This window comes from Ipomoea nil, unplaced genomic scaffold (assembly GCF_001879475.1).
Source record: "Ipomoea nil cultivar Tokyo-kokei standard unplaced genomic scaffold, Asagao_1.1 scaffold0684, whole genome shotgun sequence".
NCBI lineage: Eukaryota > Viridiplantae > Streptophyta > Magnoliopsida > Solanales > Convolvulaceae > Ipomoea > Ipomoea nil.
The window spans coordinates 1,817,840-1,837,606 of record NW_017617112.1 but is presented as its reverse complement, the minus strand read 5'-3'; the positions used below and the strand labels follow the sequence as shown (position 1 = coordinate 1,837,606).

Sequence of the window (19,767 nt, the reverse complement as noted above, 5' to 3'; positions counted from 1 at the left end):
GTCAAATTGATGCACCTTAAATGTTAAATTAACGCACCTTACGTGTTGAATTGGCGCATATAAGTGTTAAAATGACGCAACTTAAGTGTAGAACTTATGCACCTTAAGTGTAAAACTGACGCATATTAAGTGTGAAACTAACGCACCTTAGTGTTGAATTGAGGCACTTTAAGTGTTAAAATGACGCACCTTAAGTGTAGAACTGACGTATCAAACGGATGCACTTTAAGTGTAGAATTGACGCACACCTTAAATGTCAAATTGATGCACCTTAATAACTTAATTGTTAACTGATACACCGTAACGTTCAAATGGGTGCACCTTAAGCTTTAAACATACGCACCTTAAGCTACAAACTTACACATCTTACGATTTAAACTTAAGCATCTTAAGATTTAAACATAGGCACCTAACGCTATAAACTTACACACCTTAAGTTTTAAACTTACATACTTAATTAGTTTTGAAAATACGCACCTTAAACTTTACAATTACGCACCATAAGCTTTCAACAATATGCAAAATTATCATAATGTCACCAAGTTTTTTTTTTCTTTTCATTCCGGGCTGTTGATTTTGACAAGATCAATGGCTATGATTAATCTGCATGTTTTACCTGGCTATAATTAATCTGCATGTTTCACCTGGGAGAAGTTCCGCACCTGATCCCGTATATATATATATATATATATATATATATATATATATATATATATATATATATATATATATATATATAGAAATCGGTTCTCATGCGGGTGAACAGCTCAGGTGCGGTTATGCGATTTAATCTGAGCCATTCATCTCGCTTAAATCAACGTCCAAGATTACCAAAATTAAAAAAAAAAAAAAAAAAGCGGTGACAATTTTGTAATTTTTGCATCTAGGTCAAAATTAAGGTGAGTGGTTTTATGATTAATGTGCGTGAGTTTTGTACTCAATGTGCGTGAGTCTTGTACTTAATGTGCCTGAGATTTGTACTTAATGTGTGTGAGTATGTAATGTTAATGATTTTCACCAACTTTCACACAAAGTCCGATCCAGCCATGGAATCTCCCTTCTCTTTCTTCTCACTTGGATTGCTGGGTAAGTACTTCTTTCTTCACCTTGCGTTTCGATCGTTACGTTACGATATCTATGTATGTTTTTTTTCTTCTTTAGTTTGTTGTGTTTTATTTTCTTATGCTATGCAGAGACATATTCAATCTTGTTGGTTGCTTGCTTGAGCCTGCAACAACCTGATGTATTATCATTGAAGGACTTGAGTTAGGAATTGGGCATCGCTCAATAACAACACAACCTTAATGTGCGTGAGTTTTATGCTTAATGTGCGTGACAGCGTGAGTCTTATGCTTAAGGTGCGTGTGTTTTGTACTTAATGTGCGTGAGTGTGTAGTGCTTAATGTGCGTGAATTTTGTACTTAAAGTGTGTGAGTTATGTGCTTAATGTGCGTGAGTTGTGTGCTTAATATGCGTGAGTGTATACTTTAACCTCTCACTGTTTTGTTTCTTCTTAGCCACAGTTTACTCATTCTTAACCACATTTCTTTGTACGCAAGTGAAGTTGTGCAGATAATCTAACTTAACCTTTACTATTTTGTTTGTTTTTAGCCACTGTTTACTCATTCTTAAACGCAGACAAGTTTCGGAGTCTCTGTGCTTCCAACCGCACAACCGCACGGGAAGCCTCAAATGCACCTGATCCCTTCCCTATATATATATATATATATATATATATATATATATATATATATATATATATATATATATATATATATATATATATATATATATATATATATATATATATATATATATATATATATATATATATATATATATATATGGTTGAGTTCAAATGAGAACAACAATATATAGAGGACTGTGAGGACAAATTATGGGCACACAACAAATTAATACCAGGCACACAACTTAATAAATAATGTCACACAAGAATAAATGTAAACATCAGGTTTTGAACCCAGGCTCTATAAATTAACAAATCTAGCACGCGTCATACAAACTGTGGCACACGACTACATTCGGTCATGCACACGACATACCGGCTAATGGCACACACTACATTTGTCCTCACAGTCCTCTATAATATACTTGTCCTCATTTGAATACACACACACACACACACACACACACACACACACACACACACACACACACACACATATATATATATATATATATATATATATATATATATATATATATATATATATATATATATATATATATATATATATATATATATATGGGATCAGGTGCGGAACTTCTCCCAGGGATATAGGGAAGGGATCAGGTACATTTGTGGCTTCCCGTGCAGTTGTGCGATTGATTAATGTGCGTGAGCTTTGTACTTAATGTGCGTGAGTCTTGTGCTTAATGTGCTTGAGCTTTGTAATTATTGTGCGTGAGTGTGTAATGTTAATGTGCGTGAGTGTGTAATGTTAATGTGCGTGAGTTTTGTACTTAATGTGCCTGAGTCTTCTGTTTAATATGCCTGAGATTTGTACTTAATGTACGTGAGTAGTTTAAAATTACGAGCTCAGAAGGAAGCAGAACAGAAAATTTTCACAGTCTCCTTCTTTTTCACAATCTTTGAAGCTTTCATTAGCAGCTTCGCTCTCATTAGCAGACCCTCGGTATGCAAAGCAAAACAAGACAAAATTCATTCCTCCACCCCTTCGAAACAAAAACAAGAAGAAAATGTAGCAGTGGATGCACATAATTTTTGCAGCAGTGGATGAAGAACACACTCACGCACATTAAGCACACAACTCACGCACCTTAGGCACAAGACTCGCACACCTTAAGTACAAAACTCACGCACATTAACATTACATATTCACGCACATTAAGTACAAATCTCAGGCACATTAAACACAATACTCACGTACATTGAGTACAAATCTCACGCACATTAATCAACCGCACAACCGCACATGAACCTTTCACTATATATATATATATATATATATATATATATATATATATATATATATATATATATATATATATATATAGTCTATTCCATTTGTGGTCCTGTTATAGAAGTCATTCCAATTTTAGTCCACCATTATTTGTCTTGCCACATTGCGACCATTGTTATTAAAAGTGTTCCACTTTTAGTCCATCGTTAACATTTGCGTCTCATGGCCGTGTAATCCAAGGGCATTTCTATCCTTTTATGGTTGAAGCTTCCCCTTTACCCTTTTCACTGGTTTTGCTTTTCCTTTCCCAACCAAATTACGGACGAATTCTTCTACCCATCTAGTTTTTTATGCTTAACAAACTAGATAAAGGCAAGAACCTCTGCGCATCCTTTGACATCTGGCTTGTTCCTCAAAAATGGAGGAAAGGCAAGCCAAAAACTGGTGAGGATGACAAAGACCAAGGTCACCTCTTTCCACCTCGAAACAAAATTTCACTTTTCAGTTTCATAGGGTTTATTATTTTCTTAATTGTAGTCCTAAATTCAATTCCAAAATGTTGATTTTGCTTGTGTTATTTATTTACATTATTAATAGGGCAGTGATTGCTCTTGGATTTCGAATTTGATCTTCTGGAGCTATGTTGATTGTGATTAGGTTCGATGGACTGGTAATCGGGGTTGAATATACTGAAATCAATAAGCTTGAGCTTACTGAGTTGTAGGATAAGATTGTTATACTTTTTGCATTCAATGTAAGGTAGTTATTTATAAAAATGATTGGTTTTGATGTGAAAAATTGGAAATTTCTGTGTTTAAAATGTGTTGGTTTCTTATTTGGTACTACAGAACTGGAAATCATAGGGTGAATATGCTGAAATTGAGATATGACACATGTGTGATCTCTTAATGTAGTGAAGAAGAAGAAAGAAGGCACCGGCCACCGCAAGAACGTCGGAAAGTCTCGCAAAATTGGGTTCATAACTTGGTTAGGAAAGGGAAAGGAAATACAGTCAAAAGTTTAAAGGAGAAGACAAAAACAAACAAAGAAAAAAATACCCTTGGAATACACGGTCAATTGACGAAAATTCAAACGGTAGACTGAAATTGAAACACTTGTAATAACATTGGTCGCAATGTGCCAAAACATAATGATGGACTAAAATTGGAATGACCCCTATAACAGTAGCACCAAAAATGAAATTTACTCATATATACATACATATATATATATATATATATATATATATATGTATGTATGTATGTATGTATGTATGTATGTATGTTTTTTTTTTTTTTTGAAAGTATGTATGTATGTATGTATGTAGATTATTCTACCAAATTATTAGAGTGGATTCTAAAACCTAGTAATGCTCTACATCATACACCATACATTGCTATATAACTACTGTTCTAGAAATCTAATTAAATAAGATATTGTAATCTCAAAAAAAAAAAAAAAAAATATATATATATATATATATATATATATATATATATATATATTGTAATCTCATTCTACTTCTGCTATGGCCTTATTATTATGTAACTATTGCACGGCCGTGTGGCATTATAAAAGAAAGAGGCATTTTAAACTATATTTCATTCAAGTAATTGAATAAAGAGTTAATGACTGACTTGGTCCTCCCACTACTACAAAACATAGTTGTCACGACGGTTATTTTTACACATACACGGTTATTTAAAAATCACCGTCTATTAAGTGACGTAGTATATAATAGAAGACGGTTATTTAAAAATCGGCATCTATTAAGTTATGTAAGTATATATTAGAAGACGGTTATTTAAAACTCGCCGTCTATTAAGTGACGTAGTATACAATAGAAGGCGGATATTTAAAAATCGTTACGTTGTCTATTAAGTGACATAGTATATAATAGAAGGCGGTTATTTACAAAATCGCCGTCTATTATGTGCCGTAGTATTACAATATATATTAGAAGGCGATTATTTAAAAAATCGCCTTCTATTAAGTGACGTAGTATATCATTTTTGTTTGCGAAACTACCGGTTTGGTCCCCGACTATAATTCTTATCAAATTAAGTCCTCAACTTTTCAATTTTTACTCGATTTCGTCCTCCATCTCTTTGACCTTGAAGCCTCCGTCTTCCCCAAGGATAGTAATGTAAATACATACAGCTATCGCCACAAAGGAGACGAGATCACCATTTCCAACCGTAGCCCCATCCACCAAACTGTTTCACCGTTCAGTATGTCGCGGCTGTGGAGAACAACCTCCGGTCACCGGGAGCTCACCGCCACCAGCAACGACAGCGACTCCACCATCGGCCAGAGCTAGGGTTGGGGTAGGGGTCTGTCGAATAGGGTTATGCCCGGCAAAGCTAGTAGTCGCTGACCAGCCAAGACCAGCACCGCCATCCGTCTCATTGTTCGACGTCTTTAATGGCCGAAAAACCTCCGGTTGGCACCAACTTCTGTGGAAGACGATGGTGGCCGATCAACAATCAGACCATCGGAGGATGATCGTTGCAACAAGACGACTCCATCCCTACCACTCGATCCTTGATCAACAGACTGGATCGCAGGGAACTGCCCTGTCGACGAAAACCGGTTGGCACCGACTTCGATGGAAGACGGTGGTGGCTGATCAACAATTAAACCATCGGAGGAGGATTGTTGCAACGAGACGACTCCATCCCTACCACTCGATCCTTGATCAACAGACTGGATCACCAGGAATTGCCCCACCGACGAAGACTGTGATGATTTGTGAAGAGTCTCCACCGCGTCAGGTCTCTGTTTTTCTTGACGGAGATAGATTAGGGACCTACGAACGAAGGTCTGGTCTGGGATGGCGCGATAGCTGTGTGTATTTACATTACTGTCCTTGGGAAAGACGGAGGCTTTACCGTCAAAGAGACGGAGGACGAAATCGGGTAAAAATTATAAAGTTGAAGACTTAATTTGGTGAGGATTATAATCGAGGATCAAATCGGTAGTTTCGCAATAGTCGGAGGACCAAATCGGTCATTTACTCTTAAATAAATTACCACTATCATGTAGTGTGATACTATACCGGTTACCATTCCTAATGAATGGTCATAGATTCGAAGAATCATGAATATTTCAAAAATAATAATTAAATAAATTAAATAGCGACAATGCTAGTTTAGCACACTTTTTAAGTTAGGATAAAATGGATTGTTACACATGATAGATACTATTTAGGATAAAATTAATTGTTACAGATGATAAATATTGTAATACTTATAACTAAAAGTTTAAAATTGTGATACTTACAAAGTGTGCCTTCATTGAGCATCTCAGCTGGTTGTCTACAACTCGACCCATATCACGGATAAAGATTTGTGAGACAGTTCACCCAAGTTTTTGCTCTCCACTGTACTATTAGGTAAAAAGAAAGTTAATTACCCAATTAGAAAAGACATGTGAGGAGGGGAAGATTGTATAGTAAGAGAAAATTTTGGAGGGGTTGGTAGCTTACTCTGATTATAAATATTAGATGAAGAAGACCAAGCTAATGCAGCTATATATGTTGAAGTTAAAGAGAATTCACTATTAATATTGTTGATCAGATCAAAATATTTTTACAATTCTTAAATCCATATATCTAGCAAGTAGCAAGCCTTAAATCCAGCAGATTATATTGTTCATTCTTAGAAGCAGATACAAGACAGACAGTAATATAGTAATCTATACCCTATTCTAATTTGCAGCTGAAGAACCTGTGAACCACAAACCATTTCAAACATACACCAAAATTGCAAAACAGCCACAACAACCATCTGCATGCTCTTCCCACACCCTTCTTTTATTCTACTCCTCATCTTCATCAGAGTCGCCTTCATCGGAGTCATCTTCATCAAACTCGCCTTCATCAGAATCATCTTCCTCAAACTCGCCTCATCGGAGTCATCTTCATCAAACTCGCCTTCATCGGAGTCATCTTCAAGCTAGGGAGCGAGGTTGTCATGAATCAATGAAAACAAATTAGGATGTGATGAAACTAAATGAAGTTGGCAGAAAAATTAAAGGAGACTGAAATAAAAAGCAATTGAGAAAAAGAAATGGAGATTGATCGAGAGACCTTTAATGTGTCTTTCTCAATGACAACCATATTCTCGTTTCCATAGTCATGCTGTTCAGCTTCAATTTGCTTTGCAGACATCACTGCAGAAGGATGACACTCCTCTAATTGGATTAAGTTCAATGTTGGAATTTCTGCAAAGCCATTCGGGATCTCTCTCAATTTATAGCAACTGTAAAGGAATAGGTGCTCAAGTTTTGGAAAATTGTCATCACCAACTTCCCAATGTTTGAGATTTTCACACCAAATTTTCAAACAAATTAAGTGACGGAATTTCACATTCTCTGGTAGTTCCCACTTTTTGCCAAGGTCAGAATACCATAACTTGAGCACCTCAAGCCTTGGTAACTTGCTCAAAACATTAATTGCCTTCCACTCAGATTTCATAAAAACAAACCTCAACTTCCTAATGTATTTCAAGAGAAGAATATTGTTAATGACTTGAGCCATCATCATATCCGGAATTTCATAGTGCCACACATCAACACAAAGAGACAAACTCTCGAGCTGATGTAAACAGACAAGGTTCTTAGTGCAATCATCGGTTTTGCCTATAATAATAGTTACCTTCTTTAGGTATGGAACTTTTGTTAAGGACTCTTGGTCCCAATGACACCTAGCATTCAATCTAGAAATGACCTGCAAGTTTTGATGAACGGATTTGGGAAAAGCTCCTTCAAATTGATAACAATGAATATACAGAAGTTGTGGAAACTCCAAATGGCGTAATCCCATATCGTGATACACACTATATGTTTGAAGATTCCAAGCGTTGGATAATAATGAATGACAAGGATCACATTGCCTGGATATCCTTAGGTATCTCAAATGGATATAAACAGTCGGACTTGGGGAATAGATTTCAGTAACATAGTGTACCCTCAATAGGCTGAAAAATTCCAAATTTATTGGTGGTTTGGCCCACTCCGGAAAACAAAAGATGGACCGACAGTGTTTTGATAGAGAATGTAACGCAGAGATGTCAAAATCTACAAATGACACCCTTTGGATTCTTATCCAACGGACACCTTTCTGAGGGAAATTGCAACCACTTTCATCTACAACATGCAAAAGACTCTGGTTCTGACATTCTCTCACACAAAAGTCATGCAATAAATCATATACTCTAAACTCCTTAATTTTTCTCCCACAACAACTTCTTTTGCTTACAAGAATTAAGTTTCTATCCATAAGTTCATTTATGTACCTTTTGGCCACCGCTTCAAAACTCTCATTCTTGAATGCCTTTACAAGTCCTTCTGCAGCCCATAACCTTGCAAGGTTGTTAGCATTGATCTTATAATCTTCTGGAAAAACTCCTAAATATAAAAAAACAAGCTTTCAAATTATGGGGCAAGTGACTATAACTCAATGAGAGGATTCTCCAACATTCTTCATCATCTAGAGTTGATGTTGAAGAACTTATTAGAGCATTAGCAGTATTTTTCCACTCATCTAGTGTTTTGAGTTTTGAAAATAAACCTGCTACCACAACAATTGCCAATGGCAGTCCTTTACATATCTCAACAATTGGTCTCCCAATTGTCTCAAATTCAACACCGTGAGATTTGCATGCCTTTTTGCAAAACAAATCCCAACTTTCACTTTGATCTAAGAACTGCAATTTATGGGAGAAGTAATTGTTAGAGCCAATACAAGTAGCCACCTATGCAAAGCGAGTAGTCAACAATACTCGACTCCCATTTATATCATCTGGAAAGCAAGATTTAACATCATTCCATGACTCTATGCTCCATACATCATCTATCACTACCAAGTACCTTTGACCCTTCAAACTTTGGTAGAGCTGTAATGCTAGGTCCTCATCACTGCACTTGTTTACATTGTCTTTAGAACCAAGAAGACCTAAGAGCATTTGCCTCTTATTGTGATGTTGTGAAACAACAACCCATAGTCGTCTGTCAAAGTGCGAGACAGTTGATGGATTTTCATAAACTCGTCTTGCTAACGTTGTCTTGCCGATTCCTCCCATACCTTGAATTGAGACAACTTCTCGTTGTTTAGATGGATGTTGTATTAGCATCTTCCTTATAATCTCGAACTCATTGTTTTTCCCAACCATTATGTCCTCAGTGTGTGAAGCATGATTGGAGGAACCGGAACCGTCCATCTTGACAAGTTCATCATCAGATTTTGGAATAACATCATCAACAAGTGTAGTCTCCCTTCCTTGCACAGCTATGACATGCTTGTACTCCATCATGACTTTTTCCAGCTCTTCTTTAATGGCATCAATGTCTTCTATTGCTTGTTGCAATACATGACTAAGTCTATGAGAATGCTGGTTTTTTTGGGCTTCAGTGTCCCCTTGTCCCATTTCCTCGTCAGCTTCTTTAAAGAGATTTACCAAATAGAGATCATCTTCATAGAGATCAAGCACATGGAGCTCAATTTCATCTTCTACTCTGAAAGCTACATCTCTGAGCTCTGTTTCCAAGTCTTTAATTGCTTCAACACCATCCATTCTGCTCTCGTCGAACAGTTGTATCAGAAAAGCAAGCTTTGCATGGAGAGATTGGATGAGGTCTTTGTTAAAAGGGATGAGTTCCATTTGTTGTAGGAATGGACGAGGGTGAGGTTGCAAGAACTCAAGCTCTAATGTTCTGATAAGAGAATTTACAGCTACACAAGCCATTCTTTTCTCTCTCGATCTGAGATGTAACTGTTCCGAGTAGATTGAAGATCGAGAATGTCGATCGGAGAACTCACCTGTACCACGATGATGGAATCCCCGTTACTGCGGAGAAGATTGCTGCACTTGTGAAGTCGGCTAATGTCACCGTGGAGTCGTACTGGCCTAGCCTCTACGCCAAGCTCTGTGAGAAGAGGAATATTGAGGATCTCATCAGGAACACATACTTTATATGGCCACAAAGGCAACCATTTTGTACACATTCTGCTTCGTGGCTGTGCTGATGATGACTCCCTTTCGATATTTGTTCGGATAACTGGGGATTCGAACTCTCAGTCCCATCCTGTTGTCGCTGTTAACTGTTCTGGCGTGAGACTCATCACTTGCTGCAATAAGGCAGACTCTACATCTGGGGTTATCTGCAGGTGTGAAAGAGAGGTCTTGGATGAAAATTGATTCAGGATTAACGGAAATCAAATGGGACCTTAAGAACAATATACTAAACTGTTTGAAACACAACAAATAATACACTAGTCGTATAAGTAATTCACCTGCATTTGATGGATATAAAACACTCGCAATAATAATAATAATAACAGCAGTTATTAAGATGGATGCAATACAGGAATGTTTATTAAAGCTTACCTGAAGAGCATGCTTCTCAGAACTAGAAGCCTCTTCTGTTCCGGAAATTTGATTTCCAGATAAGCTAGCTGACCTTGAAGGCCTTGTTACCAACATTTAATTCAGCTGTGCTGCTGAATAGGAACTCCTTCCATCATTATATTTAGTTATGACAACTTTGATGGGCGATGATTCATCGCATCTATACTATCATTTGGGGCTCTAGCTCTCTCTGCCAAACCTGAAGTGGGAATTGTTTTATTGACCCAAGCAGAATTGTTAGCAACAATCTGGGTTTCATGACGACCCTTAATGATGTTGTCCAGAGGAGTAGACAATGCCGAAGAGCTTGGCTGTTAAAAAAAAAAAAAAGATAATAAAAAACATCTTCCACATATTGTCAAAAAGAATAAAAAACCCAATGAAGAACTGAAAACCCCATGAAGACCAAAATTTCAAGCATGAAACGTGCATACTGTTGTAAAAGCAAATTATCAACAAAAAAAAAAACACTATTCAAGTTAGGTAGGCATCTTTATTATTTTGCACATTCTGCCTCAAATTACTTCTCATATGAACATTAAATTCCCATAATTAAGGATGCAGCATTACATCCCCAGGTCACCAGGTGTTAGCTCAACCTCAGTTCTTGATCTCATGTCATTTTAAGGATTTGAGGCAAGTACAACTCAGCTCAACTACACCTTAATTCAAATTCAGTTGGCATCCACCAGATAAATAAGTTAGATCTACCTCTTCCTCTTACAGGAAGTAATCAATATTTCCATTGAAGTATCCAAAAATAAATGTTGAAGATATTAAAAATTTAAAACCATTTACTTGACTGACTAATACTTCTGCCTTGCTTGTATGATTTCATCATCTAAGTTTCATTGTTTAAGAATAAACACAATTCCATTCTAAAGTAGTAACCTTTAGTTATTTGATTGGATTCTTTAGTATTTGATTACAAGTGGGTCAGCAAATTCATGGGCGCCCAATAAGTATAAGTCACATCAGGAGGGGAAAAAAGCATTTTCCATTATGAATAAGTATGAAATTGGTTAACACTCCAATGAACTCCAGTTAATAACATAGTAGTTGCACAGATAAATGTATTACCTTAGGGCTTAGTCAATAAAGAATGTTACCCTAAAATGGTTATACATATGTTTTTTTAAGAGTTCCATTAAAAGGTACCACCACCACATTGATACCACCAGGAAGTGTTCGAACTGCTAGCTGTTGATTGCGATGACTGTGGCAATAGGGAATGAGGTTGAGGAACAGAGGACTGTCGAATTAGGCATCTGTAACTGCAAATTTGAAAGATCATTAAATACAGTGTGATAATAAGCACATGTCAATCAGGGTAAAAAAGTTATAGCAAACAAAAAGGGAAAAAGGAAAGTTGAGCCAATAGAATACAACAGAGATTCGACAGAACAAACCATTTGAGGAGTAACCAATCCCAGCATTAGTTGTGCCTGCAATGCAAGTAAGAGACAAACTTGCTAAGGATCGGATATAAGAACACACTCATACAAGTAATAATAATTGTAAGCTGGTCATACTGCCAATAGACGTGCAGACCAATGAAATATTTTGAAGCAATTTTACATTACCAACTGTGAAAGGAATTTCAAGGCACCATAACACAGATCAATTTCCAAAAAAGCAGCATAGCATATGAAAAATACATTTGATTCTATGCATATGAAAACATATTAACACAGATCAATTATGTTGTCCGCACAGGCTAGCTTAATAGTTCAGTAGGCAGTATTTGGGAGAAAAGACCAATGTTTGAATTTAAAGTGGATAGTTCCTTGTGCGGACAGGCATTTGGGAGAAGCTAATGCAGTTACGTTGAAGTTAAAGAGAATTCATCACTATTAATATTGTTGATCAGATATCAAAATATTTTTACAATTCTTAAATCCATATATCTAGCAAGCCTTAAATCCAGCAGATTATGTTGTTCATTCCTAGAAGCAGCTCGGCCTGCAATATAATACAACACAATAATATATATAGTAATTAAAATTTGCAGCTGAAGAACGTACCTGTGAACCAGAAACCATTTCAAACGCCAAAAACAGCCACAACTAACAACCATCTGCTCTGATCTTCCCACACCCTTCTTTTATTGCAATTAATTAGCAGCATTAGAGTCTTTCTTTGCTATATCTTTGCATCATCTACTCCTCATCTTCATCGGAGTCATCTTCAAGCTAGCTAGAGAGCGAGGATGTCATGAATCAATTGAAAACAAATTAGGATGCGATGAAACTAATAAATGAAGTTGGGAGAAAAATTAAAGGAATTGAGAAAAAGAAATGGAGACCTGTCCTGTGTTTATCTCAATGACAACCATATTCTCATTTCCATAGTCATGCTGTTCAGCCTCAATTTGCTTGGCTGACATCAGTGCAGAAGGATGACACCTCTCTAAGTGGATTAAGTTCAATGTTGGAATTTCTGCTAAGCTATTCGGGATCTCTCTCAATTTATAGCATTTTTTAAGGAATAGGCGCTCAAGTTTTGGAAAATTATCAGCACCAACTTCCCAATGGTTGAGTTTACCAGACGAAATTCCCAAATAAATTAAGTGGCAGAATTTCACATTCTCTGGTACTTCCCACTTTTTGCCAAGGTCAGCATACGTTAACTTGAGAACCTCAAGTCTTGGTAACTTGCTCAAAACATTAATTGCCCTCCACTCAAATTTCACAAAATCAAACCTCAGCTTCCTAATGTTTTTCAAGAGAAGAATATTGTTAATGATATCCTCCGTAATTTTATAGCCCGAAAATGTTTCAACGCAAAGAGACAAACTCTCGAGCTGCTGTAAACAGACAAGGTTCTTACTGCATTCATGGGTTATGCCCATAATAGTTACCTTCTTTAGGTATGGAACTTTTCTTACGAACTCTTGGTCGCAATGACTAGGCGGCAAACTAGAAATGACCTGTAAGTTTTGATGAACAGATTTGGGAAAAGATCCATAAAATTTACTACAGCGAATATACTGTAGTTGTGGAAACTTCAAATGGTTCAATTGTATATGTTCACACACACAAAATGTTTGAAGATTCCAAGAGTTGGAGAATAATGCCCTGGATGTTGGTAGGTATCTCAAATGGATATGAACAGTCGGACTTGGCAAAGAGAAATCAGTAACATAGAGTACCCTCAATAAGCTGAAAAATTCCAAAATTATTGAATCTATGGGTGACAGCGAAAAATGAAAGATGGACCGGCAGTGTTTTGGCAGAGAATGTAACGCAGAGATGTCAAAATCTTCAAATGACACCCTTTGGATTCTTATCCAACGCACGCCTTTCTTAGGGAAATTAAAACTACTTTCATCTGCAACATGCAAAAGACTCTGGTTTTGACCTTCTCTTACACAAAAGGCATGCAATAAATCATGTACTCTAAACTTCTTAATTTTTCTTCCACAACAACTTCTTTTGCTTACAAGAATTAAGTTTCTATCCATAAGTTCATTTATGTACCTTTTAGCCACCACTTCAACACTCTCATTCTTGAATGCCTTTACAAGTCCTTCAGCAGCCCATAACCTTGCAAGGTTGTTAGCATTGATCTTATAATCTTCTGGAAAAACTCCTAAATATATAAAACAAGCTTTCAAATTATGGGGCAAGTGACTATAACTCAATGAGATGATTCTCCAACATTCTTCATCATCTAGACTTGATGTTGAAGAACTTATTAGAGCATTAGCAGTATTCTTCCACTCATACAGTGTATTGAGTTTTGAAAATAAACCTGCTATCACAACAATTGTCAAAGGCAATCCTTTACATTTCTCGACAATTTGTCTCCCAATTCTCTCAAATTCATCACCGTGAGATTTGCATGCCTTTTTATGAAATAATTCCCAACTTTCACTTTCATCTAATAAGTGCATTTGATGGGAGAAGTAATTGTTAGAGCCAATACAAGTAGCCACCTCTGCAATGCGTGTAGTCAACAATACTCGACTCCCATTTATATCATCTGGAAAGCAAGTGTTAACATCATTCCATGACTCTCTACTCCACACATCATCCATCACTACCAAATACCTTTGACCCTTCAAACTTTGGTAGAGCTGTAATGCTAGGTCCTCATCACTACTGTTGTTTACATTGTCTTTAGAACCAAGAAGACCTAAGAGCATTTGCCTCTTATTGTGATGTTGTGATACAACAACCCATAGTCTTCTGTCAAAGTGGGAGACAGTTGATGGATATTCATAAACTCGTCTAGCTAACGTTGTCTTGCCGATTCCTCCCATACCTTGAATTGAGACAACTTCTCGTTGTTTAGATAGATGTTGTATTAACATCTTCCTTATAATCTCGAACTCGTTGTTTTTCCCGACCATTATGTTCTCAGTGTGTGAAGCATGATTGGAGGAACTGGAACCGTCCATCTTGACAAGTGTAGTCTCCCTTCCTTGCACAGCTATCATGAGTTTCTCCAGCTCTTCTTTAATGGAATCAATGTCTTCTATTGCTTGTTGCAATACATGACTAAGTCTATGAGAATGCTGGGTTTTTTTGGCTTCAGTGTCCCATCGTCTCTTTTTCTTGTTAGCTTCTTTATAGAGATGTACCACATGGAGTTCAATTTCATCTTCTACTCTGAAAGCTACATCTCTGAGCTTTGTTTCCAACTCTTTAATTGCTTCAACACCATCCATTCTGAACTCGTCCAACAGTTGTATCAGAAAACCAAGCTTTTCATGGAGAGATTGGATGAGGTCTTTGTTAAAAGGGATGAGTTCCATTTCTTGTAGGATTGGACGAGGCTCAGGTTGCAAGAACTCAAGCTCTAATGTCCTGATAAGAGAATTTACAGCTACACAAGCCATTCTTCTCGATCTCTCAATCTCTATCTCTCTCTCTCTGTTGGTGTAGGTGTGAAGATTAGCAGAAGCAAGATGAGTGGAATTGGGTAATGTGAAAGACCATTGACATGAGTGATTGGAGATTGGAGAAATCTGAGCTTTTTGTGGAGAGATTGGAGAATGGAGGTGTTTGTTGCAAGAGATGAGTGGGTCAGCAGAATTGCAACTTGCCAACTTGTAATATAATTAAATGGGTGAATTTTTTATGTGCCATATGTGTTAGTTGTCCATGTGCAATTAAACAATTAAACCCACAGACTTTTTATGGGCAAATTATACCGTGCACTAGGGCGCACATTGCATTGTGCGTTATGACCCAAAATAATGTTTTTTTGGATCTTTTTGTGTCTGTTATTAACTTCTTAAAAAAAAATTCATGTTTTGAATGTACAGAATTGTATAATAGAATACACAGAATTTTATACCTAAAAACACAGAATTTTATAACTGAAAATTCCCATGTTTTGAATGTACATAATTATATATAGAATGCACAGAATTTTATACCTGAAAACACAGAATTTTATACCTGAAAACACAAAATTTTATAACTAGAAATTCTCATATTTAGAATGTACAGAATTATATAATAGAATGGACAGAATTTTATACCTGAAAACACATAATTTTATAACTGAATACACATAATCTTTTTTAAAAGGACAAAAATCCCATGTTTCGAATGTACAGAATTGTATAACAAAATGTACAAAATTTTATAACAGAATACAAAACGACGTTGTTTTGGGAGGCGTGGGGTGCACATTGGTATGTGCACCCTGGTGCACGGTATAACGATTGCTTTTCATGGCTTGTACCCACCAAGGCCACTCTCTCAATGCTAAACCAATACTATGAGTTAATTAAATAAGGAAAAACTGTAATTTATACCCCTCACAAACATGTCAATTATCAATGTCACTCGTGAAGTAGTGTAAATATTGTTCCTCAATTTTTAAAACGTGACATATATTGCGTTTCCCCTAATTGGAAGAAGGAGAAACATTGTTGTTGGCGGAAGAAGAACAAATGAAAAAAAAAATAGAGAAAAAAAATGATCATTTGTAATCTTCGTGTAATTACAATGGTATTTTATGCTAATCTCTCTCTCTCTCTCTCTCTCTCTATATATATATATATATATATATATATATATATATATATATAGAGAGAGAGAGAGAGAGAGAGAGAGTGAAGGCAAAAAAGTGTTATCGCACAATATTAGTATAATTACCTAATAATTATTATGGTAATTAAGGAATTAATTACACATATATTAGTATCATCGACTAATAATTATTATGTTAATTAAGTTAATAATGACACGGATATTAATATAATTACAATTAAAAATGGGTCAATTTTTTTTATAATAATTACAATTAATTCATTCAAATATGGAGGGTGGAGGAAAAAAGTAAATGCCATATAGTGAAAGGGATATACTTAAAGATATAAAAATTTAATTGCACAGATATTAATATAATTTTTTAATAATAATTATCTAATAATTATAATGGTAATTAAGCTAAACATGAGTCGTTGGATTTATTTTTATAATAATTATAATTAAATTATTTCTCATATGATTTCATATTTATTTTAGTATTAATATAATGGGAAAAGTGTTAAATTGGCCCCCTAAGTCATTCGGATAGTGCAATTAGGTCCCCTAAGTAAAAAAAAAAAAAGAAAAAACAAAAAAAAAACTCCATTCAGGTCCCCTAAACCTGAAAAATAGTTCAATTGAGTCCAAATTTACCTATATAGCAGGTTAATTCATCCACATCTTGACACGTGTCACCTTTAAAATATTTTTTTTATTTTTATTCTTTAAAAAAATTATTTATTATTAAATTATTAAAAATTAAAAAATGAAATAAAAAAAAAAATTCAGCCACTAGTCTCGAACAGCCATGGCCGTCCATGGCCGGGAACGAGGGCGGGGGCCATGGCCGCCGCCCTCATTCTCAACCGTTTGAGGTCCAGATCTGGACCTCATATTGACAGCTGTGGCTGTCCGTGAAGGAGGCAGCCACCAGTTGTCCTCGCCAGACAGCCGGTGGCTGAAATTTCTTTTTTTTTTTCTTTTTTTTAAAAAAAATTTTTAATTTTCAATTTCTAATAATCTAATAATAAATAATTTTTTAAAAGAATATAAAAAAAATATTTTAAAGGCGACACGTGTCAAGTTGTGGATGAATTAACCTGCTATACAAGTAAATTTGGACTCAATTGAACTATTTTACAGGTTTAGGGGACCCGAATGAAACTTTTTTTACTTAGGGGATCTAATTGCACTATTCAAATGATTTAGGGGGCCAATTTGACACTTTCCCCTAATATAATTACACAAATCATATTGAATTTGGATTTTTTAAAGATAATTGTAGACAAACAAGTCATATATTATTTAATTATTTGAGTAATACTTTTGCACTAATCTTTTAACCAAATAAATGCACGCTTTCAAATATTAGAATTGTTTAAAATTTCATCTTTAGTTTTATTATCTAACAATATAAATAATATAACAAAAATTTTATATGTGGATCGCACGGGTAATTGGGCAATTATTTGCTCGAATTCAAACAAGAATAACATTTGAAAACATAATCAATCCAACTCATTTCATCAATTGCACTATATAATATTCGTTGTTATAATTTATATAATTGTATATCGATTCAAATATTCTTAAAATATTATAACAAATCCATTTCGTACAACGCACAGATGAAAATACTAGTATTCTTAACCGTTATCTTCTGACTCTTCTTTATTGCCTCACCCTTTTCTATGATCCTCAATCATGTCATGAATCATTGAATTTATATTTGCTTAGCACAAGTTGAAAAAATGTAATTGAGGAAGAGAAAAGGCAACATACATGAATGTACATTTCTTAATAGCAACTATATTTTAGTTTTCATAGTCACTATTAGGACTATATTATTTATATTAGACTAGGACTATATTATTCGTGTTAGACTAGGACTCTATCTAGTATCTATATATTTGCTCTCTGTACTCTCAAACATTACTACTGAATACAACACTTTTACATACACTCTCATCTGGTATCAGCTTTCAGGTTTTTCTCTCATGGATGGTCTCGGTTTCCCTGATGATGGCTCTGTTCGGTCTTCTGAACGGGCCGTTACCGAGACCTCCCCTGTGCCCACCGGGAACAGCCTCTCATCGGCTCATCACTTTGTCTCTTTGAAACTGACCCCGTAATTATCTTTTTTGGCGAACACAGATGTTGCCATTCCTAGAGGGTCAAGGTCTTCTTGGTTTCATCGATGGTAGTATACCGTATCCGATCGCAGCACCGGTCACCGCCGCCGACGTCATTGCCTCGACCGCTGACAGCCTAGCAGCGGCGGGTGAGCTCGTAGCCCGGCAGGTGGCTTGGAGGAGGCAAGACAAAGCCATATTGTCTCTCTTAATTTCGTCCCTTTCAGAGGAGACGATGCGGTTCGCCGTTGGTCGTTCTACTTCGCGGCAACTCTGGCTCACCATCGAACAATCTCTCGCTTCTTCCTCGCGTTCTCGGGCGTTGCGGTTGTTCGGTGAGTTGCAAGTTCTTCGGCAGGGTGACTCTTCCATAGCAGATTATGTTGGTTGTGCACAACTTTTGATTGATGATCTCGTTCTTGCCAGTCATGATGTTACGTTAGACGATCAGAACTTATACGTCTTTCGTGGCTTACGGTCTGAATTTCGTTCGCTTGTAGCAACCCTAGCTCGAGGTTCTGCGGTTCCGCTTGCGGAGGTGGCGGATTTCTTGGTGTCGCAGGAGTGGATCTGCGCTGACAATGGAGTCGACGGTGTACCGCCGGTTGCGATGGCCACTGGTCGTGGCGGTGCGACTTCTGGCCGTGGCGGTGTGACGCAACAGCAAGGTCGCGGTCGGGGCTCAGGCGGCAGGCGTGGCCGTGGACGCGGGCGTGGCTCGAGCACGGGACCACGGTGCCAGATCTGTGACAAACAAAGACACGGGGCCCTCTCGTGTAAGTATCGTTTCTCGACCCCCGGCAACGCAAGAAAATGTGGTTGTCTAAGGTGAGAATGGTGATCCCAGTGGTCCTCATGAATGGTTCCCGGACACTAGTGCTACGAATCATGCTACGCCTGATTCATCCTTGATGACTTTCGCGACAAGTTATGATGGCCCGGAAACTCTGCGAGTCGGTAGTGGTACATGTTTGCCTATTGTTAATGTTGGTTCCGCTTCGTTAGCTACTGATTCTAGGTTTTTTAAGTTACATAATGTTTTGCATGTCCCTGGTCTCTCCTCTTCTTTGCTGTCTGTTCAACGCTTTGCGAAAGACAATAATGTTTTCTTTGAGTTTCACCCACTTTGTTTCTATGTGAAGGACATTTTGACAAAGAAGGTTCTTTTTAAGGGGCATGCGTCTGGGGTCTCTACAAGTGGCCTACGTAAAATTATAGCGTCTTCATCTGTTAGTAAATTTAATTATAGTGATCTTCCCAATGTTTGTCCATCTTGTCAATTGAGAAAATCTTC

At 36.6% G+C, this 19,767-nt stretch overlaps 1 protein-coding gene and 1 long non-coding RNA gene across 5 annotated transcripts in view; both read right to left on the bottom strand.

The window, feature by feature from the left end:
• Positions 1–19,767, bottom strand: part of LOC109175159 (putative late blight resistance protein homolog R1A-3) — a 49,468-nt gene that overhangs the window by 6,198 nt on the left and 23,503 nt on the right. For 2 of the 4 annotated variants that reach the window (XR_002053251.1, XR_002053253.1), the window contains one exon: positions 9,771–9,963. Coding sequence is in view for 2 of the 4 variants with exons in the window: in XM_019324412.1 (XP_019179957.1) it covers positions 6,955–7,035; positions 12,660–13,100 (522 nt within the window). In the remaining 2 variants the exon portion in view is untranslated. Of the gene's footprint in view, positions 1–6,865; positions 6,902–6,945; positions 7,036–9,770; positions 9,964–12,659; positions 13,101–19,767 lie in introns of those variants that run through there. The other 2 variants (XM_019324412.1, XM_019324413.1) reach the window with 2 other exon arrangements.
• On the bottom strand, positions 12,182–12,409 carry LOC109175164. The gene is made up of 2 exons (XR_002053256.1): positions 12,379–12,409; positions 12,182–12,316 (listed from the first exon to the last, which is right to left on the bottom strand). It is a non-coding gene; the product is annotated as an uncharacterized LOC109175164 (long non-coding RNA).